The following is a 26343-nucleotide window of genomic DNA, read 5'->3' on the forward strand; positions in this document are numbered from 1 at the left end:
TGGTGCAACACTCGGCCAGATAATTGTGTTGCCCTTGTAGAGTTCTGTGTGCACAGACACTTTTATTATGACCCTCTGCGGGCTTTTGCTCGGCTATTAGACCACAGGAATGCCTATTTTGGCTGAAGTCAGCATTTTCTAGTGTACTTAACGTCTGGCGCATGCAACGTCTTCCCTGGCTGCCGCTGGATGGCGCTACTCATACATGCTTGTGGCAATGCCGCTATGCAAGGGGGCGTGCTGCACATGAGCCGTTGGTTCGACACCAAGCTTCATGCGGCCTAAAAAAGACAATATGCTCTTTCTCAACAAAGCGTCAATGCTGATCATGGGTTACAAGAAGAAGCATTGTGTTTAGTGGTTGGGGCAACAAAGGACATGGGAGTACGGGAGAGCACGACTGATTTGACCGAAACTGACCAAACCACTCGGTACGTGGCAGCGTTGCATTTGGTTGCTTTTGTTTGCACTTGTTGCCTCGCTTGCTTTCGGTTTATCATGATGCAAACACCAGCAGCAGCAGCCGCTGTCTGCATCATAAAATCGCAGCGAGGAAAATGAGGAAGGGCATGCGCCGTTTGATTAGCGATTTCTCCGCAATTAAGGCACCTTCTAGCACTGAATCAATGCTAAAATGACTATGGGACTTTCATTTGAAACCAACTTGCTGGTTGCCTTCAGTGTCCCTTTAACCTTTTCACTGCCACTACAGAGATAACTCGGGAGACCACACATGAACACCCCCTGCCATGCCCGAGTATACTCGTGCTACCACTCCCGAGACAACTTGTACAAAAAAAATTATGTGGGCATGTCGCACCATCTACTAAAGGCCACAAAAGCACAGAAAGCAGATGGTGCACGTTTCTTCATCTGCATCAATTCGTTCTACCTCGGCAGCGCAGCCGTGCTGGCCGTAGCAAGTCAGATGCTGCCAAAGCAGCAAAGAGAGCCTCGCTATCTGTGTATTATCGGCCAGCTGCTGTTTAGTGGGGTGGATTGTCTTGAAGAAAATCGCACTGAAATCAGCAACAGGAAAAAAAAAATAATTCAGATGTAGGCTTGTGGAGTGGAGGGCTACGATTTAACTGAGACCAGAAGCTGCACACATAGGAGTTACTCTGAAATACAGCTCCCACCAATAATAAAACGCACAGGCCTATGATGCAAAAGCAGCTACCACCAGGGGAGCCTAGCTGTAAACAAGGGAGCTGATTAATTAGCAGGAGCAAAGCTTCACATGCTGGTCCTCCACTTCCTGGAGTTGCTGGGGTTTCCAGGCAAGCTCTCTAGAAAATGAGCCACCAATGGCCCCTTCCATGGTTAGGGGTCACGTGGAAAGAAAGCAGCGTAGAACAATCACAATGTAGGACATTCAATACCCAGAAACCAATGGAGGCAGTGCCTATCTCTGGTTACCCCTTTCAGGTGCTCAGCCCACTGCCAGTCACGACTGATTAGATGTTGCTGTTGCTAGACAATTTCACAGTAAAAACCTAAACAGCAGTTCCCCAGAAATGGTGTCAATACACTCTAGAAATACCCTGCCCAAGCAAGAAGTAAAAACCAAATGCAGAAAAAACATCAATTTATTAATATACTAGCCAGTAATCAATTCTATACTGATGTGCAGGACTAACCAATAGTTGGGACGTTGAACTGTCCAGTAACACAATGTCTGGCAGAAAAGTAACGAGATTGATTGATTGATTGATTGCAGGGTTTAACGCGCCGACGCAATGCAGGCGATGAGGCACGCCGTAGTGGAGGGCTCCGGATTAATTTTGACCACCTGGGGATCCTTGACGTGCGCCAAAATCTCGCACACACGGGCATTTTTGCTTTTCGCCTCCATCAGAAAAGCGGCCGCCGCGGCCCGGAATCGAACCCGCGACCTCGTGCTCAGCAGCACGCCTTAGCCACTGAGCCACCGCAGCGGGTAGAAAAGTAACGAGACTGATCCTCTTTCACTCACGGCACTTCTTTTTATGTCAAGCTTATCCCCTTGACAGTAGTCCCTTTTAGATGCTACGCATTGATGGAGACCTATCTAATGATGGTAGTGACAGAGCTGGAGGGTTTTTATGGAAATGCCTTTCAGCTTGTCAGTAAGCTCTACTCAAAGTGCCGAAATGGCGCTGGGGCTGGAGGGGGGGTTAAAAAGAAGTTGCAGGGATTGTGATCCAACTGGTAGAGGCCTTGGAGAACCACAATGCCTTTTTTTTCCTCGGTTAAGCTGTTTGTAAGTGCCTCCTTTCAAATAAACAGACAAGTTGTTAAAAAAGTAGTGACACGAAATTTCAAAGCTGAGATAACTATGTAAAATGCTTCCTTTTTATAAAGAGATACCCCCCACCAAGTTTCAACAGTAACCGTTCAGTATAACATATTTCAAATCCATTTCAATCTTTGCCCACAAGAGAAAGCCCAGAGCGAGCCAGCATGACATCATTTGCTCCTTGCCCCAAACTGCCGACGGCGGGGCCCTTGTGACGTAGCCGACGCGCGGGCTGCAGTTGGCGTGTGCTGCTACGGCACGTGTACCATGTCATGGTTTTGGGACTTGACGTCATGCTGCCCGGGTGCATGGGGATGGTGAAAACCGCTGCCGGTCTGGGCGCGCTCGCGCACATGCATCCAGACCGGCAGCGGTGCGGCAAGAATGGTGACGTCACGGGCGCCCTTCTGTCATGGCGGCTGCTCGGCGTTCATTTTGCCGAAATCGAAACTGACACAAATAAACGATGCCGTAAATGAATGTTTACGCTGCACTTGACGGTCTAATGTGTCATTCTATGATTAATGGGTTGGTAAGCAGGCATAGCAGCGAAAAAAACGTAAAACAAAAATTTCGTATTAGTACTCCTTTAATGGAGACTGCCTTGCAGCAGCAGCCAAGTGCACACGCTGCCTGGAGCCTTTGTAGGACTTCCCCAAAAAAAGCTCGACAGAGTTTTTTGAGGGGGTGCACACTGTTTACTGCTGTGGAAAACAAAACAAACTGGCACCAGTAGAAAAAGCCAAGTAAAAAACGATAACAAAAAAGGATGACCATTGATTTGAGCAGTTTGACCAAACAGTGAGTTTTCAATTTGCTCCCTCTCACTTTCCTAATATGGGCAAAGTTTTAACTGTGCGAACTTTTGTACTTTTCTTCCATGTCATCCTCGCAAATTTCATTGCTATCAGCTGCAAGGGTGCACAGAAAAAGTGGGGCTCCCTAGCGCAGTGGAACAGAAGATCGCACACATATCCTCTCAATATTCCCCACTCACAAGGTTATTTGGAACACTTTTCTCATGCCCAAAATGTGCATTTAGACTCAGTGGACAGAGCTTGCTCACTAATGATCATCTGAACATCAAGCGACTGCCTGAGATCACTAAAATTGCCGCCTGCCTACATGATTAAATGCCTTCACGCACAATGCTCATTACGTACTCCTTCACAGCCCTTTACAGATAAATGCTGCCTTGGACCATCTAAACACTTTAACCCTTGGTTTAGAATGTTGTTCACGGGGCCTTTGCAACTTTTCAAAGGCAATACAAGCAGAGTTCATAAAGTTTTGTAGAGAACTTGAAGGTACAACACTGCTCTAAATTTCACTGGTATAGTTTTCTAATGACCCACCCGAACACAACTTGATGTGAGATGCTCTCAACAATCTGGTTGCAATAGTAGCAAGTTGAAGCTTGAGCAAAATCAACGCCAGGGGTGCACCCAACTGCTATATAAAGCAGGATACAACAGTGCAGTTGGTTTGCACACACTATTACCAGTTTTATTACTTTTCTAGAGCCCTACCTTGTATCAGTGCTTTTTCAAACTGCTCAATTATTCAGAAATTTGACCCTTCTTAACAAGCCCGAATAATTGGCTGATGAAACATTTCACAAATAAATGACAGCAGCTGTATGCAAAAGAAGTTCCCCATAGTCCTGGAGGCTGGCAACTATTTGCACATGCCTTTTCTTCAGGAATGCTCCCAAGCACATGCTGGTAACCCCGATTCAGACCACTAGAAGTCACTGAAGTTCCTCACTGGGACTCTGGAGGGACAGGCAAGCATGACCCAAGCGCCTCGCAAACAACCAAACAGTGCTCACTTTCTTCTGCTTGACATTTCTTCTCCGAGTGAAGTAGGAAGCAATGTCGTTCGTCGCCGTCATCTCGGTGAACACTGGCGGTGCCACCTGCTGTGCAGACCCGGTGTTGTGGATGTCCAAGTACCTCCCGACAACATACTCCATCTGAAAAAACATTGCACGGTACAGTGCTGTAGAGCTGAACAACACTACTGGTCTGACCCACCATACAAAGCGAGAACAAAGCTAAGGCTGCACATAAAACTGAAGGCGGCACGTGAAATTTGCCATTTGTGACGGCAATGTTAGCTACCGTTAACACTGAGGGCAACGCCACGCCACCATCCTTCTTTGAAAAGGACCCTGCATTAGCGCAGCTGCATACCGGAGGCGCTTGACACCATTGTAAAGCCCTGGATAGAGGGTGGGTCAAAAGCAAGACCTCGTGTCTTTCAACAAGCTTTGGCTTCCTCCCCCACCGCCCACATTACCCACAAGTGGCAGGTCCAGCATGTCTCAGCCCAACTTGCATCCTCCTGGTTCTCCATGTTTAAACCTGTTGGACTACTGCACCTTGATGGTCATCCACAGCCACACAACACGAAGTCGCTGAAGGCCACCACTGCTGAATCGATATTGTCTCTAAGAACCACCTGACCAGACACAGCCATTTTTTTCTCGGAAAATTGTGTCTCGGAATAACAAAATGTGCTTGCATCAATAGAAGGCCCTAGGGCCTTCACATTTTGATACAGGACTACTTATATTGCCCCTGGCAAAATGTTTGCTAGCAATGCATTTGTGTATGGTAGTGAAGCCGACTGACTATACAAGGGCTCCATGAATATCAGTAAGCCTCACTAGTATACAGTAACTGTTCTTGTAAAGCTGGCTTTCTCCCATTGCTTTCATATATGGCAGTGAAGCCTATTCATAAATAAATGCTGTTTCAATGAAAAAAGGTGTCAAAGAGGGGAGATAAAAAGCAGCACAGGAAAATCTCATGGCAGTAATTGAGCTGCACAAGAAAACTCTGTGTAACAGATGTGGCCAGAATGCTGATGCACTATTGGACAGTTCCTTTTAGAAGATTCCTTAGTATTTTTTAAAGCTGAATAGAAATGATTATTGTTGCCAATGGTGGCTTCATCGAATCATTTTAGAAATGAACAATAACAAAAGCAGTTCTCATAATTTTTGGCATCTATTCCCCCCCCCCCACCCCTAGATTTTTCCCCTTTCTATCAGAAGGAGAACGTTCTATTGGGGCAACGTTGGGAAGGCATTTAAAGGGACCCAGAAAAGCTTTTTGTAAAAGTTAAAAAATGCCTTTATTGTCGCGTAGTACCAAATAGTGATGCAATGCCATTGGAATTATTGATCTACATTTAGTATTAGCTGCGCCAGAAGCAATTAAGTGCACTTCTCCCCACTTGCCGATTGACTCATCCCTCTCTGCTTCTTTCACAGCAGCTGGAAACACTGGGAATAGCCATGTGACATCGCGATGCTTGACTTCCGTTCTCCGCTAGCTACATTCCTGCGCCTAGGCATGCGTCAATCGCTGCAGACCCGCCTTTGCCTCGGGATCACGCAGGAAGGAGGAAGAGCAACCGGAAGCCAATGGCAGTGACGTTGCTGGCGACCGACGATCGGCCAAATCAGGGGGGCACCTCGCCATTGTGTCAGCCGCGGTTGGCGTTGCGTCAGCCGCGGTCAGCTCGCTGCAGTGGCGTGGTCATCGGCTGAGAAAGGCGATCTTCAAAAATTGTTTACAAATTATCCGTACAACATATGGGGCTCACACTTGGCTCAAAAATCCCCCGTTATGTGTTCTACCACCTGAATGCATTTGATTGACACCTTCACAAAGCTTTTCTGGGTCCCTTTAAACAAGCTACTAAGCTGTGCTGGCCTAAAATTGACCAAATAATATTACTTTTAAGTTTATCTTTTCCTCCATGACCTCACTAAAAATGAGGTGCTTATTCAGAAGATACTCTACTTTTGACAAAAACAAAAAATGAACTCACCACAGCTTGTATTCTGTCCCACACATCAGACAAGCTGTACATTGGTAGCCCATTCTCTTGTGCTTCAAAATCCTGAAATATTCCCAAAGCTCGTTACACAGGCACTTTTTGCTTACCTGAATTGGAGGAAGGAGCAGCTTGCTGGCTCAGGTGCAGCTAGAATGCTGACGCATCACTGAGTGAACAACACAATCCACACAATCCTGCCATCACCAGTGCTTCAGCAGTGCACATGTACCTCAAGCATCCTAGAAAGCAAACCTCTCTGCCAGACTAGCAGCAGACAGCAAGACTGCGGTGCGGCCAGTTGGTTCTTGAAGAAACATACACTTTCGATGTTCCCCACTCCGGTGTTAGCTCGCGTTAAAAGCTGACGTTAAAATGGCAAGCTTATGAAGCACAAAAGATTTTCGCTGCCACAGTTGTATGTGCCAAATGCCATCTGCCAGGTATGCAGTGCCATGTCTTTATTATATCTGAGTAGCAGAATTGGCATAAAATTATTTTTTCGAATTTTCCTCATTAAACCTACCTGCGCGTTTCAATTGGGGGCATGTTAGCATCGTGCAAATGCGGTAGACCCAGCAGATGCCTACAGATGCTAAACGTAGAATACATTTCTAGTGTGGGCGGCAGCAACGAGCGAAAGACAGCGACAGCGTCGCTCGCTTTTTACCAGCCAGAAGTAGCCCACAAGCAAGCGACAGCAACGAGCGACGACGACGGGGGGCATTGGTGGCAGTGTATTAATTTTTTCCGCTTGTCGCTGCGGCCCACACTACCTGTTTGTTGTACCCATTGAGTTGCGTTTTTCGTGTCACTTGTCGCCGTCGCTGCACGTGGTTACCCCTTAAAAGCATCTCAACACAGCACTGCGTAACGAAGACTCGCGTGAAAATATGAGAGGTAGTGTAGAAACTGCCACATCACACAAAAAAGTGTTCCCTCGAAAAGGTAGTGCCGAAATAACATGACCTAATTAAATAAGTGCGATAATGACATCCTGCAAAATGAAACAAACAACAAAAGAAAAAAAAGCTTTAGGAAAGAAAAGGTGCAACTGCAAAGATTGCAAAGGTGCAAAGATTGCTGTCCACACAGTTTTGCATCAAATATCTCCATAATGTCAAGGAGCGCTGCAGGATTGGTAACCTGAAGGAGAGGGGAGTTTGTGGTTGTGGAACTTTGCTGCTTACTGGAGCTCAGCCCCCACTAGATGGGTGCCAAATTCACACTTCCTGGAACTTCATGCAATGCCAGTCACACCAGTTAGCCAGAGTGCATTATATCGCAGCTAATTTTCGCACAACATTTCATCTCGACGCAAGATAAAAAATACCTTTTCTAAAAGGAAGCCAGCATACAAAAGAAAAAAGCTTACCACCATGGCGTGCACGTTGTGCAGAACACACTCATGTCCGGCTGCAATGGCACGGAACTGCTCAAACAGCAGATCTAGCAAGTCCAGCAGCAACAGAGGCTGCAGAGCTGATGCCGTGTGCACTGAGCCAGTGTTTGAGTCGAGCAATACTTGGGTGGTCCGCCTCACCATGGACAATAGCTCTGTTTGACAGCGCTCCTTGATGAGCTGTTGAGAGAAAGCATTAGAGTCCCATTTACACGACCCAGAAGGACACCACGTATGGTACAGGGGCCAGTGATGAAGTTCATTCGCAAATGGACATGGCGATTGTCAAACACCCTGCTTCAAGATACTTGTACGCAAATACAGAGGCAAGCTCTCCCTCTCACAATGTTCCGATTTTTCTTTTTCACCGCAACCCATTTGAGTGTGCGGCTGCTTTGACAGGAAGCTAAAGTGGCTATGCATATAGCCCGATTGCAGCCACACAATTTCAAGTTTCAAGAAGGTACAAGATAGCAAGATAGCTATCCTTTCAGCACAGTTGTGGCACAATTGAGGCACGACACACATACCTCGATGGTTTCAGGGACGCGGTTGAGCAGAGTCAAGCATTTGACGAGAATGGCTGTGTACCTGGATGCCAGCTGTGGTGCCTCGCTAACGTAGGTGGTCTCTTCGAGCTTGAGCAAATTCCTCAGCTCGGTGCCTGCACATGACAGCGGGCAAGCGAGTCAAGCATTTGCTCAGGCCCAAACATGTTCAGAGCAGTGGCCACACTGGTGGGCTCCTTTCACTCTGCCCAGAACAGGTCACAGCAGTGCAGCAAAATGGCCACGGGTGCTGTCCAAGGGTGCCTGACCGGAACGTCTAATTGGTGCCAGCAAAGTCACCCTGGTGAACACCCTACTTTTGTCGGCACCACCAGGAACAATCAAAGGACATTTGAGTAGTTAGTAGGACGGTGCAGAACACAGTCAACAGAATTAAGAACTTTTCACCAAATACCAGCTATTTGCTGTCGATAAAGTGTCATGGCTGAATGTTTTCACATGCTGCTGAGGACGCCGGTAATGCCCCCACCTCCTCCAACTACTCAGCAGCTCCTTAGTCATCAGAAAGAAGGGCTGCAATCCTACAAGTCCAGCTCCTCGACCCCATCTTCGAAGAGACCGGGCAGAAGACATGCCAAGGCAGTGACTGAACTTGCTTTGACACACAACAACACTGCCTGGCGCCACCCTCCGCCTTGACCAGCCTGAAACGGCCGCCACCTTGCTGTGTGCACGCCTGAGGTTCACCATCCCAGGTCACATAACCACCGTGCTCATACATGCTCGCCTCCTGGTGCCCTCCCACGGGACGGTGCACAGTCGAGCAGCCCGAAGCAGGCTTGCACAGTCTTGTTCCAACTTAGTTGCCAACGAAGATGCAATACAACTATGTCCACCTAGTCGCATTGGTATCTCAGCCAATATTGTCCCAAAATGGTGAACTTTGCCCATTTCTGCCAACGTTTGGACATTTCAGGGCGGGACGATTTTAGAGCTTCAAGCACAGCGCAGTTTCAGCTAGTGTTGCTTGTTTATCTGCTAAACTAGTACTCCCATTGGCCCAACCGTTCGCTGCGACAATCTACACAAGCTTTAAAAAGAAGACTTTTGCATTGACTTGGTAGTGCATTAAACAAAGAGCCGAAACATTCAATGTGCAGAATTGCTTTTGATACTTTTAACTTTTTTTATTTGGGATCACAGAGTAACCATAGTCGGTGGCTCTAATAGCTTAGTCATTTCTTGCCTACTGTGCACAAGCAAATTTGCAAATAAGAATATTCAAGGAGCCTGCACAAGCCAAGTGAACAGTTATTACTAACCTTTGTTTTGCTTTAAAGGCAACAATGAATACAGAACTATCTGTGGCACAAAACCTTGCGACTGCTTACATGAAACAAAAAATACAATTTTAGATAAAAAGTGCTGAAGCTACACATTGACCACGAGACATGCTGCAGTAGACCAGCTGCAGTTTGCCTAGGAAAACTAGGAATTTTTCTCTCTCCAACAGAAATATTTTAAATGCAAAGCCTGTGCAGGGGTGGAAGCGGGCTTGAGCTTTTCGAAGCAGCTCAAGGAGCAGGAATAATGCCATTTTAGAGCAGCTCTGCAGCAGCAAAGCGGGAGTACCAAAAGGCGAATTTCGGAGCAATGCATGTCTGTTAGGGAACAGGTCTCTAGAGTAAAACATTGTTTATTTGCAATTTTTAATTTCTGGTAAACATGAAAAACAAAAATTCCAATGGCTTTTACTCAACATTCAATCAAGACTGTGCCGAGCACTTTCTCGACAAGTTCAAAACATACCTATAAGTTCCCAGAATTAAATCATCACAGCTGACAGAGCAATAACTGAAACAAAACTAGAGATAAGCGATGCTTTAAATAGTAGCTACACTTAACTAGACGTCAGAAAAGTGAAAAAATAAATGTTCCAATTATAACCCTATAACACTATTACAGCCATGAGAAACAATCAAGAAAAGACAAGACATAGGCGAATGAATTTGTGTCTTTCACCAAAGATTAAAGGGACACTGAAGTGATTTGTAAACACTGCGGGATTACTAGCGCAAATTGTAGTCCGGAGTTCATAGGCCATGTTTCGACCATTCTGAGCGCGTTTACGCGAATTTATTTAGTAGAAAAATCAATTCGAAAATGCTGTCCTCCTCTCTCTGCATCCTCACCCATTTTCTGTGGCGTTTTCGTGTGACGTCAGGAGGAAATGACTTGGCTTGACTGCACTACTGCACGGCTCGCCGACCTTCCGACAGTCAGTCGGCCCAGCGTTTAGTCCACCAGACGCCGACGGGTCGTCGCAATTCGTTCGCTCAGTTGAAACGAAGCCACGACACGTTTGTGAATGGAAGAATGTGCCTTTCTTTACTTTGTTAGTTTGTACACTGTATCTAGCTCCAAGTAAAGGTCGCTCCACACAAGCGCTGCACAAGCGCACATGTGACGCTTCACTGACTGGTACGCTAGTAGGAAAATCTAAGGCCACTTGAAGGCGGGGGAAGAGTCAGCGAAGTCAATATAGGTACTACGGAAATAAAATCAACTGATACTTTTACCGTACACCAAAAAACTAGGGAGCACGAAGCACTTTTTGCACTGGGAGAACAAGCACAGCGGTCAGCAGCATGACTGCACATCTGCGAATGCTTTTCCGTCTAAGAAATGCAATTGCTAGACGTGAGATATTGTGGAAATTTGGGGGACGCTTAGTGCACGAGCACTATACAACAAATAGTCACCTAAGCTGCTTGAAATGCTAAAACTAAATAAAAGTGTAAACTGGTTATACATTATATACCTTATATTTCCAACGCTGGCAGCGCTGGCCCGTGGCCAAGTGGTCTGGAGCGCCAGGTATGTTATTTTGCAAGTCACAAGTTCGAATCTCCGCGGGTACATTGTTTTCTTTTCTCTCTCTTTTTTTTTTTTGTAAGTTGACTTTTTTGTTTTCGGCCGATGTTTTCTATACTGAGTTCACCTTTTTTTGGGGGGGCCGTAACGTTCACTGCTCCACGATCTAGTTCACAGAACGCGGGCAGGCTGACACTGACGCGCTAGCGAGTTCTCGTTGGCGTGCTGTTGCCATAAGCACCGACTGCTTGCGGGCAGTGGGCACAGGCCAGAATCAACAGACCCTTGGGTTGGTGCGAACACGCTTTTTACGACACAGGCATGAGTGAGGCAAGCTCCAAATATGGGTGAAAAGCGCATGGCATTTGAGCGTCTGCGGTGACACGGAGGGCGTTCATCCACTGCGAAGGCCTCAGCTAGTGATTTCTACGATTCCAAGCCGTCCTGGGAGGCTTATCTTAGGCATTTTACAGCCGACATGGCAGAAGCGTGGTACGACGATTACTGAGATATCGAGAATGCCCATCCAATGCTGCCGTCGGATGTCAAGCATGTTGTTTTACAGAACCGAAACCGAAACTTGTTTGAATGTTAATCTTAGAGATCGTCCAATCACGGTGCATCTCCTCCCGTCGTCACAGCCTTTAGTTGGTGCGGCCGCCACAGACCGCGCGTGGTAGTTTTTCTTCTTTTGCACTTTATAAAACAATTACTGACTAATCAACCGGATAAACGATGAAAAGTGTGTTAATTTGAGCCAGTATACGCAGTGCAAGCAAAACCGGGAGCCTGACAAATTCACTTCAGTGTCCCTTTAAAGGCTTACGAGACTCAAGAGAAATAAAAAAAATTAACCCTCCCTTCCTAAAGAAAGTTGAGAGAAGTGTAAAAGCTAAAAGCGCGTCCAACCTTCGCTAAAAGTGTGTCCAATCAATGGTCAAACCTTCAAATACCCAAATTGCAAATGAAGAACGAACCTATGCTACGATTTTTCACGCACCAAGTAAATGCATCTACGAATGATTCAAATGTATAGCGATACATGGTTTGCGAGATAAAGGTATATACTACTGCACTCCTTCATGATCGATGCTTATATTGTCTTATCTAGAACCATTCATTTTTCGTGATTTTTGAGCAACCGTTTTGACACAACGGAAGCCCGGTTTCACGAGCGTACCGTGCGAGCTTATCAGAGCTTTTCGGTCAACCAACCTGCCTACGGGGAAAGGAATTGGTTTTCTCTCAGGACACCATCAGTCCCACTGAGAAAGATTTAACAAAAATTAAGAGAGAAATAAATTAAAAAGAAAAGAAACACAAGATAATTTGAACAGAGCCTCACTAGAATCCAGAGAAATCAAGGAAAAAATGTTAACGCTAACAAAACCAAAGAGAAAAAATACCCTAGCATATTGACAATTGACCAAACATTACATGCTTCTATCCAAGCAAAATATACCATGCAGCTGCATCGTGTTTATCCAAATCACGAATGTACCAGTGTTTATCAACTTTTTTTTCCCAAGCATAAACAGTGGTCTTACCGAAGAGAAGATAGGTCTAGCCGTATAGCTTTGTATGGCTAGAAACACTGTACAGCACAGATTAGTTGCAGATAGCTGCTAGCTTAAGGGTCTTGGTCTTGAGGACATTTTTGTTATTTTTCAACCAGTGCTTGAGATTTGCACATTAAGTGTATTTTAACATCCTGAGCACAAATACGCAGTCAGTTTTCGTCTTATAGCCTAAGTTCAGAGTTGTGCAACATGTTATGTCATTGCATTTGGGGCAATTTTTTTAATTATCTAATTATAATATACATGAATACATTTTGTCCCTTTGTGCTCCAGAAGGACCAGGGAGTGCAACTATACCACAGCAGTAATTTTAGCATTGTTTCTGCAATTGCTGTAGACTTATTAAATGTCAGGTCATCAATTACCAATGCTTTCATAAAATGAACTGCATAAAAAATTGTACTATGATAAATAAATTCTAAATTTGTGTTTTTTTTTTTTTGCACTGTTCAGCTCTTAAGTTTCCGAATGCAGCAAAAATGATACAAATCTGACCAGTACATCCCAAGATACTGTACTCGACAGCTGCACTCGTGGGAACAAAATTGGCTCAAGAATACAAGGCACAAAGTTTGGAAACACAGGTGAAAATGGCCATTCAGCCAACTTCAAACGGCAACAGTTTTTTAAATACTTACGGTACAGCTAACATTTTGCAGGTACATTCTTTGGGACCCATAGACTGCAAATAAAATTAAAGGGACACTAAAGGGTGGAAACAAATAGGCCTGTATCAGTGGATTGCGGCGCCGAGAATCTAAATACACCATTCTTGCAACTAGCAGTTGTTTAATAAGGCAGAAAACGCCAGAAACGTGAAAACAGGGGACGACAACCTGTAAGCATTTGAGTACTACGGTTTGCGACGTCACAAAAGTGGTGAACGGCAACAGCTCATTGGAGAAGAACCTATAGATATTTTCCCGAAATAAACAGTTCCTAAGTGGTTGATCCCGTGAAATAAAAGTAAATCAAAGCTTTCCGTCAGCTCATCAAAGCACACACTTCAGCTTTGAGTACACTGCGAGGCAGGCTGCTTCCCTCACTATTCAGTCAGCCATCATGCATTCAGTTTCATTTTCAAAAAGCAGCGGTGCGCAACACCCTAAGACGGTGAGCGCCCGGGCTTCTGCAAGCAATGTACTTGGTCTCTTCATTAGAATCGGCAAAAGGAACAAGATGCACTGCAGGTGGTTAAGCGAGCTGCCCACGTTTCCAATCTCCTGCGCATGCAGAGGAGTAGGAGTAGGAGGAGGAAATACATTCATTAAAATTGTTGCCATCGGTAAGGCGCGCCGCCTGGTTCAAATATAATCACCCGTGAAATGAGCTTACTGCGAGTGGTTAGCTGACTGATCCACCTGCTTGCCTCGAGCTGCCATTAATAATCCGTAAAGCGTGCGTCGCTCTACGGATTATTAACTTGTTATGTTCAAGCCAAGGGTAGCGCGCGCAACGACTGTCAACACAACTGTCGTGAAGAGTGTTTATTTCATGCTGCATTGAAGTCGCGCAAGAGCAGAAATTTTTAGATGTCTGCGATAGTCAGACGACCGGTGAAATGAAGGCGTGCTCCTTGGCGGTGCTAGCCGTGGTTATTATACAAAACGGCACTTGTTGCTTCAAAAGAGGCTTCGCTGGCAGCCCGCTAGATGGGGTCTGGGAATCCGCAGTAGACGAGCACTAGAATTTAAAATTAAAGCCATTCCACTCAACGTAAAAGCTGAGGGAAGTGCAGAGAAAGTGGCTCGCCGTTATCCGCTCACTGCTACCACCCAAAGTTTTCAAATTTCCCCATCTCCTCAGTGCCCGCGCACCCACTGCCAGAAACAGTGCCAGTGGGAGTTCTGTTCTTTCGGTGCTTGCTTTTCCTCCTGCACGTGCCGGTGTTGCACTGCCACTTTTTTTTGCTTACTATGGCAAAAACCAACTCAACGAGCATTCCGAACTAAATGAACGCAGATACTGCCGGTTAATTACATATATTTTGCATCAAACGTACCTGCAGTTTTTTTTTTGCGCTAAAAAATGGGAAGATGCATGGCAAGTGCCAGCGTTTCACGAGTTTCGCATGGTTACGACTATTTAAGCCGCTAGGTTTTTGAAGCCTCTGCGGGACGCCCCATGATGGAATGCCAGGCTCTACTTGGGTCCATTATCTCGGCCCGCCTGATTCCGGCAGTCATTTAACATCAAGCGTTACAGCGAGCTACGACGACAAGGCGAGTTCCTATAGTGCTCTGCACTTAAAAAGCATTTCTCATGTCGCTGAAAAATCATAAATGCCCAAGCCAGCCTCCTCAGTCAGGGAAACGTGTCGCAGTCCACAATGGCTCGGAGACGTAAAAGCTACCGCTGCCAGCGTTTACGCTCTAGACTGCACCAGCGGCACCGATGCATCACTCCTAGTTTGTGACGCAATGCCTATGTCATGAAGAAATGAAAGGGAAGCGGGTGAGAGAAATGCCGGCACCGTTTGCTTATTTTTCAGCAAATAACACATCGTTGCTCGTCGAACAAAAGCCGAGAGAGCTAAGAAACGTATGACCTTTCAGTTAAAACCAATAGCCTTTAGTGTTCCTTAACAGAAAATTGATTTTTTTCGCAACCTTTTGGTCCTAAAAAACCGCGACCCCCTTAAAAAAAAAAACTCCCTTCTCTGCAGATAGATGGTCTCTTTTATTTGCCTGCTCAGCGCAGCTTTGAGCAGTTCCAGGGCAGCCCAAAACTACTCAGAAATTCTACGCGCAAATAAAATATGGAGCTGCTTGGAGCTGCTCACAACTGCTCTGAGCAAGCAAACAAGAGAGACCAAGAATCTTCCCTCTCGCTTGAGCCAGGGCCGCACCTTTTATCTCATCCTGTTCCGCACAGCCCACACGGTGGGACCCAACCTTTGGACTGGCAAGCGCACTCGCAAAAAGATAAAACGGCCAAGGTGAGACTGAGCAGTAACCGCTATTTTATTTTTTGCTCTTGACACTAACGGGAAGAATTGCAAGGACTGCTGGTGGTGACGCATGCATCGAGGCCTAAGCGACGTCACTGAGGCCATGGCTGTACGATCGGCTGTCACTGGTCAACTTCGCGGCTAATTTCTCCCTTTTCCACTGTCGTCAGCGCTGTGTACGAGCCTCTTCTATGCCTGAACCTGTAGGCACAGTTTTGCCGTTTCTTTTGTGTTTTGAGTGCGTGCATAGTTTGAGTGATGAGCTCAACACTTCCCTTTCAACAGGAACTCTCGACAACAAACGTTTATTGCTTCAAAAACGCCCTACCCGCCCGAGCGCGCGCTTGTGAGCAGGTACCCATGCCTGCTTTTTTGTGGCACCGAACCGAAAATAGGCCCCTCCACGTTGCGGAGAAAAGGAGAAAACTCCTCGGCCTGTGATATATCGAAGGCCGCCGAAGGGAATGCCACGAGCCGCCCCCCCTCTCCGGGAGAGAGCACGCAGCTTTCGTCGCGTTGGCCGCGGTCGAGTTGAGAGGGAACGATCATGCGCGATTTCTCATTGCGCGTAGTTTCGGTGATAGTGAACGGATTTTCATAATTCTTGCGGGAGGATATTGCTGGGACAATAGACTTTACCCCAAAATACATTTCTAGTACTCGATAGTAAGTGTTGCAGGGTCCCTTTAGAGGGGTCACACAGACAAAATACAAGTTTGTTTTATTCGAGAGATTTTGTGTTTCGTAGTGCCCCCAGTGCTTATCCGGCAGAAAATGATGCTTTAGTCACCAAGAAATTAAACAATTTAAGCCAAAATTTTGATTCTTCCACTAAATTGTGTGTTTCATGATGTCTGCGATGACGTGTCTAGAACAGGTGTTCAAGCAAACATTAGTGCGCTGTTTAGTCTGCAGTGAACTGTAAAAAAACCTTGTTTACTGTCAGTCATCCTAGATAGCACCACGCAATCAGGACCGCTGTCTGCACTCGCTTTGTTCCTGACCGTTTTGCACCTGGCTTGTTTTTGTTACGGCTGGTAGTAATTGTTTTGTGAAATTTTGGGTATGCTCGATAAACAGGGTCAAATAAGACAATATCGCTTACTCCAATCGGCCAGTGTCGTGTGAGACAACTCCAAAGTGTCGGACTGCTGTGGAGCTATAACAAGCATAGTGCACTGGTACTTCTATGCTTACATGTACTTTCGTAACTTCCATTGTTTACCCCACCATTTTTACTGCTATAAAATGAATATGCATTAAATTTAAGCACATATAGCTCGTTATGCAAGCTTATAAGCCCTGCCTAACTTGCGTTTGCTTTTGCCGGCCTCAGCCAATTGCACAGCTGCCCATGATACGTCACAGGTTCTAGTGCGGAAAATGAGCTAATGGGTCGCATAGCCATTCTCTTTTTTTCCCATAGAGTTTCATACTAATATATACTAGAGGGAAATCTGGCGCTGCAGTTGCGGGCCGCCGTGGGTGGCGCCATTGCAGCTAGCGACGTTCCTCGCCTACTTGGCTTAGCTAGCCGTACGGCTTCTTTTTTGTCTCGAAGCCAGAAAGGTAACATTTTTTTCTTCTGCATCGTGCATAAAGCTTCTAAATAATTACTGACAGGTAAATCTTTCTGGAAGTTCAATTTTGTAATAACAAAACAAATTTCAATAATCTTTTAGAGTAATATTGTTGCTTTTTTGCAGCCAGAGGCAACTTTTCAGCCTGTTCGTGAGCCATGCCAAGGACAAGTGGAACGTGCCTGCCCGGTACATGACGGCACGCTCGCTGAAGCACGGCTCCCCTAGACAGTGGCGCCAGATTTCCCTCTAGTGTATATTAGTATGAAACTATGTTTTTTCCTAATCATACAGCTTATTTGAGCGAAGTTTGCGTTAAAAGTGGTGTCAGTATGATTCTCATGACGCAATCTTTCAAATGAACCAAACTTGCATTTTGTTTTCATGGCCCGTTAAAAATATCCAACCCACACATTTGCGTTTCAAAACTCACCGAAAAGTGATGCTCACACATTCTCGTACCATAAGAGACAGCCCAGGTGCCCTGTAACTTAGACTTTGCCAGTTATTATAGAGTTAGGGCAGATTATAAAACACATGTGGTAAGGCACATGGTGCTCGGTAGGTGCCATGTGCCTAACCAACACGACATCCATTGGCCACCAGGTGCTACACCAGCTCTAAGATCCACTATAACTCTCCACTGTCCTGCACCACCCACCACACTGCTTTGGACAGACAAGCACTTTTTAATAAGCTGCTAAGAAATTCCCCCTTTTTCATGTTTTCTTGAACTTGCCACACCAGCAGCTCTGCAACCTCGTGCCAAACAAGCAACGGCTGCAAATTACCAAGGCGTACCCATTGCAAAGGCACTGGAGAGAGGCCTTCGACCTGCCGTGGAAGCAAATTGGTTGACAATGATAGTGACCAACCGCGATTGTAGCTAGCTACAAGCAGATATTAAAAAAAAAAGACTCACCCCTGGTGTCGTGGAGAGTGGTGTTAAGTATAGGCGAAGCAGTGCACTCAAACAGGGCTGATCTTGCGGGCGTGGACAGGCCCGCCTGTGTCCCAGGCGGCACGGCGGCGGAGTCGGAAGCCGTTGTTGCCCTTGTCGGGGTGCTGGTCAGGTGCTGGCCCGTGGGCGTGCCCAGCTCTGGGAGGGGCGACCTCATGGCCAGCACTGAGCTGAAGTGCATCCGCCTGCTCGCGTCGGAGCCCTGGATTGAAGAAGGCGTGCTCGACTCCAAGGATGGCAACCTCAAAGGCGGTGGCGAGACGTAGCGCTTCTCTGAGCCCCCGCCTGCAGCTGGGCTCGATTCCGAGGCTGCTGTCCTCACGAGTGTAGACGAGCTGAACTGCAGCCGCCTGTCCGAGCACCGGCGCCGAAACTTCTGTAGCGATTCACTTGTTGTTCGCAGGTACAAGTGCCGGTGGAGTTCTTCGACAAGATCTTCAAGCATCCTCTGAAACAGTTTTTGGTTACACCTGTCAGGGCCCACCACTTTGGCCCACAAACCAAAATTTCACGCCAACACACGTCAAAGCTGTGGGTCGAACATGCATGATTTAGATTAGCCGGGCATTAATGTACGCAGCCTTTATGGCACACCAGGCCTGGAACAGCGGCACAATACCCTGTCAAATATGTCCCAACAGCCGATGAAGGCACCTTGCTGACACTGGGAATGTTAACTTACACACGCGCTCACTGTACCTCGGCCTGCTGCTGAACTGCACTAGGACGGTGATCTGGGCTAGCTAGAGCAGACTATCTGAATTCAAAACAGCGCTAAAAAGACCGGACGAGGGACAACAACGCACGGCACAGGCTAGCAACTGGTGCTTTCCTCCTCACCTCCCTCCATTCTTCTCCTTGGATACATTTCGCAAACCGCGGAATAAAACCACCAACTGCTAGTCAGGGCAATGTGCTGTCTCTTGTCCCGTATTTTAGCACTGTTTTGAATTCAGACTGTTGCTAAGCATGTCATGCGATCAATTCTCAAGTGCTTTATTCCTTTTATGACCTATACATTCTTAAACCACCCTGGTAATACTAATTTCGAAGTTTGTGGGACTGTCATGCCAAGCTTAAAAAGCAAATACATCGCTAACATAATTGTCATGTCTGATTAAAACAACCTGTGGTTTAGCAGTGCATGAAAATACTTAAAAGGCTGAATGACGCTAGCAATTCGGATGCCTGGCAGCAGTACCAGTTATGCTCCAAGCTACACACTTGAAAGTTTAGCACAGTTAAATTTCATTTTCTTTTTTTCTGAGTTGCTAATAATTTTTTAACCTAATCCTAACAAACTTGGGGTGTAACGATAAACTTAGTACTGACGTCATTAAAGTTAAGGCCGAGACAACACGCCAATAAATATAGAACAGTGTGAACATGCTTCAATTTGTTATTTTTTCCAAGTCTTTTTCCTTACTAATGGTGCTATCAACACCTCTTCGTTAAACCATGGACGCACACAATGCCTTTGATCCAGGTCAGCTCTGACGGAACTTCGAACCTCAATCTTCCTACCCCCGCTTGCGATCAGATCAAGAGTTAACAAATAAACAATTGTTTTCGCAAGTCCCCGCTAACTGCTCGTAAATTTTGCTTAGGTGCATCCCACTTATTTGAATGCAGTGCCACACCTCATGAATTATATTGAATCAATTAATTCCTTTCACCCTCACAAATACTGTTTCCACAAGTCTCCCTCATGCAAGACTCAGATGAATTTAGATTAGAACTCTTTCATTATGTGGATGATAACTGTCAAATGGGCCAAGAAGACAAAATAAAAGTTGGTTCCATAAAAATACTGCTTTGTCCCAATAAAAATGATACCAATTTTACTGCAGACTTCAAACAAATAATCTGGATACTAATTAAAACAGATGAAACAGTGGTGACCCCCCACACACACACACACACTTTCTGGCAAGGTCTCTATGACATCACAGAATTTTGTTTATGCGATTGGCAGCCACTGACCAAAGTCACCGCCAAGAAACATAACTGGGTGATTGTAGAGGGGCTGCTAGTTCCGTTTTACTGCATCACTTGAATGCTAACATGCAGTTAAACACTCATAACTATGTGTTTAGTGCTAGCGCTGCTGACGTCGTGCAGCGCGAAATTTGTAAGTTTTGCAATATTTCTACAGTTTTTCTTAATTGAAAAAAATAAAAAGACATCTTTCGTAGTTGGAATAGGGCTGAGTGAGTTACTAAAGGTTAGTTCTTTCAAACTGAACAAGGTTGCATTCTGTCATCATGGCCCCTTAAGTCGGCACACCATCATCATCATCATCACCACCACCACCACCACCACCACCAGCACCAGCCTATCTACGCCTAATGCAGGGCAAAGGCCTCTTTCATTAATCTCCAACTACCCCGGTCCTGTGCTAACTGCGACCAATTATTCCCCGCGAACTTCTTGATCTCATCTGCCCATCTAACTTTCTGCCGCCCCCTGCAACGCTTGCCTTCTCCAGGTATCCACTCTGTTACCCTTAATGACCAACGGTTGGCATATATTATGCGACTTTACAAAGGCTTTTCATTGGGCTAAACAATTACCTCCTACTTCTACTCTTGGAATTTCTCACAACATACACAGACTAAAGCATACCCTGAATGGCCGGGATAAATTAACTTCTGGCAATAACAAACACTCCCTTCATGCTGCTGTCAAAGCAGGAGTCCACAAGGATGCAAGGCTATTCAATCGGTTATTTCCACGTACATAAAAAATTTACCTACTAGAATAAAATGAAATTAAGATTACTGCTGATTACTGCATCATATATAACCCACCTATTCCTCTGCCTACAACAGCGCTCTACAAAACAACCTTAACTCTTTTGGGAAAATTGACCGATTTTTAGGTGTTCAAGAAAACATTTTTTTTTTCGCTAAAAAAATTAGTTAGGCACTAATTACAGGAAGGCAAAATGCAGATTATTTGACGGCCTTTCTAATAACACCAGTATTTCAAATATTTTCATATATCATAGGTGCGAAAAAATATCAAAATCAAAATTTTCGTCAAGTTGTCAATGAAAAAGAGGTTGCGTATAACAAACCACCGGTAGTAGAAAAAAATTAGAATACACATTTTGTACGGAAACATTTCAAAAACACACCCTAGAAAATGTCGACTTGCGCGGAACAGTTTGTCAGATATAAAAAAAAATCTTGTCACGTGTTGTGGACCCGCCGCGGTGGCTCAGTGGCTAAGGCGTTGTGCTGCTGAGCAGGACGTCGCGGGTTCGATTCCCGGCCGAGGCGGCCGCTTTTCTGGTGGAGGCGAAATGCAAAAACGCCCGTGTGTACGAGATTTCGGCGCACACTAAAGATCCCCAGGTGGTTAAAATTAATCCGGAGCCCTCCACTACGGCGCGCCTCATTGCCTGCGCTGCGTCAGCACGTTAAACCCTACAACCAATCAAATCAATGCACGCGTTGTGCTCGTGCCATGCGGTGAAGCCCGACCTCCATTTAAAAATGTGCAATTTTGGGTGGTCAGAGGCACCAATTTGCCCCTACGTAGCATAAAAACACCTTGTCAATGACTGACTTTGCATTTACAGCCAGCACAATATTTGGTACAAGCACGCGATGTGGAAAAACATGCATGAAATTGAAAATGGAACTCCGTCGTTGATGATTGTTGACGTTCACGGTCAGTTATCTCTCAAAACATAAAGTTGCACTTTATTATCATCTTCTGACTCGCTATTGTTGCCTTGCTTGCAGGAATGAGGTGTGATGCGCTAGAATCGTGCCCTGCAAACTTCGGCCGAGTAGCTGTTGCGCAATAAAAAAGATCAGCACAACGAGCCTCCTCCATTGCAGCGCTACCTAAAATTTCTGAAATTAAACAGTACAAAGTTTACTGGAGACTCCGTTCGAGTAGACAGTTCCACTAAGCAGCAACACTAGACCCCCGGAGATGCCCTTGTATGGAAACTAAACTGGCAGGCTAACTGCTCGCAGTGTGTAAGGGCAGTTTGAAGCGCCCTCCTCATCGGAACGGATATCTGGCGACTGGGTGTGATCTTTTGACTTGCATCTGAAGTTCTTATCGCAGAAATCGGGTTAGGGTTGGGTGAAATCAGGAGCGGCATGCTTTGTTCGAGGATCAGTCGCGGATGCTCAAGGAGCCATGGCAGGTAGCCTTGAAGTTGGGTAACTGCGTAGTAGCGCTAAATATGAATTTCACGATGCAGAAACGAAACCAACACTGTTGTAAACTGTTCGCAAATGGTCCTGTAGTAAGTAGAACTACAACACAACTTTAAACAACGTGCGCTAAGACAATAACACTGCCCAAAATCATAAAGTAGCTTTGCAAACAGGCACTGCTTGACATTTTCAGCCGATTTCAGGGATTATTACTGTCACAGTGCAAACCTGACGATTGAAAATCGTTTACTCATTCACCATTCGTGCCCTGATAACAAAATCCAAACGGTGATGCAGAGTAATAACGAGTGGTACGCATTCTTCTTTGGTAGCAGTGACGCGCGATGACCACGCCCCTTTTCCACACCTAGGTGATTCAAACGCGTGTCAAAAATTCCATTTTTGTTCCAAAAATGAAAACAAAACTGATTTTTAAAGGGAATTTTCTGATCTAACTCCAAACAGCTTTACTTGTTTCAGCAACGACTGGAACGCTATGAAAACGCGCTCCAAAAGTATCGTTCAAATTAGACGATTTTGAATAGGCGCGGTCACGAAAGTTAACTTCATCTCTTCACGCCACAATAAATCAATAATAGCCACTAAACCGGCCAAATGTATAGTCATGTCATTTTGCCATAAACACCTCACAATCAAGCCCTTTCACAGCATTAACTCAGTGCCAAGACACAGATTTGAAGTGTACAAGAAGCTTGCGTGCACTTGACATCGCCATTATTATGGGTATCCCACAAAGAAATCACCTATGCAGACACTTCACACAGACTTGGCTTTCAGTCTTCTGCATTCTCAGTTAAAATCTACTCCTGCCAAATTTTTTTTCTGCCAGCATAAAGTACGTTCGCTCGGCCATACAGCTTCAGTACACATTATCATCCTTCACAATCGCATCTTAGTACAGGTTTGGAATCAATTAAAAACCTAGCCACCGATTTTATCATATAACAAGCATCAAATGCAACCAGTGTAATATCGCCTGTTGACCTTCCGATGCTTGCCCCCACCCCCCACCTCTCTATTATCTTATCTTGTTTGCTCATTCTTTACCCTTCTTACTTCCCCAGGGTCACCACATGCTTTATTAAAAACCACTGCTAAGAATGCCTTTTTATATGAACCAAAATCATTTAACACCAAAATCAACTACCACACACCAATGAGCAGTTCCTTCTATTGCCATGCACTAACCCCCTCAAATATGGATACTGATCACACAGCTTTGTGTACTAATTAAAAACATTTTGCGAGAAACTATGTAGTCAAATTATTTAGACAATAGCATTTATGCAACCCGTCCTCAAGTTCAATTTGAGCACCATTTGTTTTTCACCAGTTGCACTTCAAAGTGCCTTTGTAATTACTGTATTCCTTTCCCCTCCGTATTTCTTATTCAATGTTTGCTGTGTAAACCAGAGGCTCATGCACACATTATTTTGGTAAAATCAGCAACCTTACACACCCACTAGAACAATGATACTAAAATGATAGCAAAAAAAAAAATGTTTGAACTTAGTCGATAAGTTATTGTGCCTTTCAAAATGACTGAGCATGTACAAACTGAGCAAGGTTGTGTTAGGGCTGGTTAGTGGCAACAGCAATGTTTTGGTATTATGAAATACACGTCACAGTGGCAGCAACCGAAGGCTGTCCTCATGAGACTAACCGAGCATGTGTGTATGACAGCGCTAACCAAGAGTCAATCACATATAGCATAAAGCTGAATAATGAAGGAAAAAAAAAAACACACTAAGCACCCCTTATACAAATGCAGCATGCAGCACTTTTTTGCCATATTTTGTAAGATACCTCAAACTGTCTACTAGTAAAGTAATTCGATAGCATTTAACAGATAAAGTGAGGCAAACTTGAACAGAAATTGAATTAATTGGTTAGTTATGGGGGTTTAACGGGGGTTTAACTGACACAACACAGGCAATGAGGCACGCTGCAGTGAAGGGCTCCGGATTAATTTTGACCACCTGGGTATCTTTAACGTGTGCCGAAATCTCGAACACACGGGTGTTTTTGCTTTTTTGCCTCCATCAGAAAGAATATGAATTAAGCCTTTAATAAGCATTTAATTCATTCATATGAATTAAATGAATGAATTATAATTAAGAACTGGCACAAGTACAGAGTAATTGGCCGAAGCAACCTAACATAAGTTAGTTTCTTTGCTTCATCAGATTTTCAATCGCTTTTTTTGCCTTGAACTACTTCCTTTGAACGAACTGCTGCTCTCATTCTTACAAGTTTTGGATTCATAATGATGGCACATGCTGAGAACTGAATGCAAACAAAACTCCCACACACACACACACACAAAAAAAGAGCAGCTGAAGTTCAGTCCAATAGTTTATCCTGGTGTAACACCTGGGAACATATGGGCTGCACTCGAAAACATTAAAGGTCAGATGAAAGGCTGGCAGGATTAAAAGCGAAAAAAAAAAAGGGGGTGGGCGGGATGGGCACAGCTCACCTCCTTCTTGTAGACGAGTTTTCCTTTCACATCCTTCAGTGCCTCTACACCTTCCAGACTTCCTTCGACAAGGTTGACTAAAGGTACACAAAGGCAACCGAAGGTAAGATATGCCTACACAACACAAGTGCATTAACACAACCAATACAGCACTCACCAGAACACACTAGAAGCTGTGTAGCATGAAGGTACTGCTTCTTATCAAGAAAAGCATCTATCTTGTCTGGCACTTCTACTAGTGATTCACTGCAATAGAAATGGTGTCACCTTGAAGCATCAGTGTCGGATGCACTTTGAATGAAAAATGCATAAAGTAAAGAAAAAGGAGGTGCCCTGCCACTAGATGATTTCTCACATTTCTTCTAGCAGCTGGAGCACGTGCTTGTGTTCAACCGCTTCAAGCCAGAGCTTTTTCAGTTCATCCCGCTTGCAGTGAAGAAGGGTCTTGCATGTTGTCAGCTTTTCCTTGATGCACTGCACCTTGCTGCGTGACGCTGCAAAAGTTCCACCTCGCCTGTCAGCACTACGAAACACCCGTCTGGTGTCCAATCTGCATACAGTAATAGTCACTTGCCTGATATTCTTGAAGATATTTTGCTGAAATCTTGCATGGCCCGTGTAAGGTCCTCCTTGTTCTCTGGATAAATATTGACAACCGTCACACTTCATGGCGCAAAGGAACTCAATTATACAATGGCACAGCAACTACCATGGCGGAATGCGAAAGTAAAGCAAAGGCACAACTGGTTGGCACTGGCACATGACGGGTAGGTAGATCCGAAAATTATGCAATCAATTCCACTACTCACGAGCAACCAAGTCATCCAATTTTTGATCGCTGCGTTTGAAGTCCTTCTCAAGCTTGGCCTTCTCGCGATCCCGATCGGCGCTGTTTTGGCTTTTAAATTTGAAGAAAAGAGGCGGAAACAACCGGTGAGTCAACAGAGACGATTTACTAGTAAGCCGTGCGTGGCAAAAATAACAAAAAAACATATTTACCTCGCAGAAAGCGATCTGATAACCGATATAAGGAGGCCATTCTGAAAATAAACGAAGGGCGTGTTTTAGCGATTGGCGTGTGACCCGGAGGTCTGGTTCTGATCAAAACTGCAAAGCTTGGGCGAAAAGGAGCACACTTTCTAGGTGTCACTTTGCATTTTGATTGAGCTGGACTACCACTAAGAGCACCAGAAAAAGCAGGACAGCGCTGACACAGCGCAGACAGCTGCACTACGTTAGTATCCGCCTACAACGTGAGCAACAGCACGGAAATAATAAATCAACATCACCGAGTCCTTCGTCGTCTTGAAGGTTCTCGGTGGCCGCACAGGACCACCGGATGAACTGGCATAGTTTGCCATCCCTCTGTAACGTGCTCAAACAGAAACCATCGAGGCACGGCACCAACTTTTCTCAGGTCTGTCACAAGCACTCACGCCGCTGACAGAGTTCATGTTACGCCATTTTTGCGATCACCGTTTCAGCCACCGCCAAAAATAAAGTATTCCAATATAAAAAATATATTTATAATCTTAGTTAGACTAAAAAAGAAGCTTTTGGCGTTATATATAAATACGCAGAATTTTTATGCTGTATGCAAACCTTTGGCGTGGGGTGACTTGGATTCAAGAAAAGCTTGAAAATCCACAGCCATCGAGAAAAGCCACAGCCGTCGAGAA

The 26343-nt window shown here is 45.2% G+C and overlaps 1 protein-coding gene across 1 annotated transcript in view; it reads right to left on the minus strand.

Moving 5' to 3' along the window:
• The window catches only part of Sec8 (exocyst complex component secretory 8), a 63665-nt gene extending 37523 nt beyond the window's left edge, over positions 1-26142 (minus strand). Inside the window, exons 1-12 of the mRNA XM_077688113.1 lie at positions 25954-26142; positions 25664-25704; positions 25474-25562; positions 25239-25301; positions 25020-25158; positions 24822-24910; positions 24665-24741; positions 17945-18431; positions 8060-8193; positions 7503-7709; positions 6122-6193; positions 4110-4253 (exon numbers count right to left, since the gene is read on the minus strand). Coding sequence (XP_077544239.1) covers positions 4110-4253; positions 6122-6193; positions 7503-7709; positions 8060-8193; positions 17945-18431; positions 24665-24741; positions 24822-24910; positions 25020-25158; positions 25239-25301; positions 25474-25562; positions 25664-25704; positions 25954-26025 — 1614 coding nt within the window. The 5' untranslated portion in view covers positions 26026-26142. The remainder of the gene's footprint in view (positions 1-4109; positions 4254-6121; positions 6194-7502; positions 7710-8059; positions 8194-17944; positions 18432-24664; positions 24742-24821; positions 24911-25019; positions 25159-25238; positions 25302-25473; positions 25563-25663; positions 25705-25953) is intronic.
• Between the last annotated feature and the right edge of the window lie 201 nt (positions 26143-26343).

This window comes from Haemaphysalis longicornis, unplaced genomic scaffold, assembly GCF_048455015.1.
Source record: "Haemaphysalis longicornis isolate Haplotype H1 unplaced genomic scaffold, Haemaphysalis longicornis Haplotype H1 scaffold_1, whole genome shotgun sequence".
Taxonomy (NCBI): Eukaryota; Metazoa; Arthropoda; class Arachnida; order Ixodida; family Ixodidae; genus Haemaphysalis; species Haemaphysalis longicornis.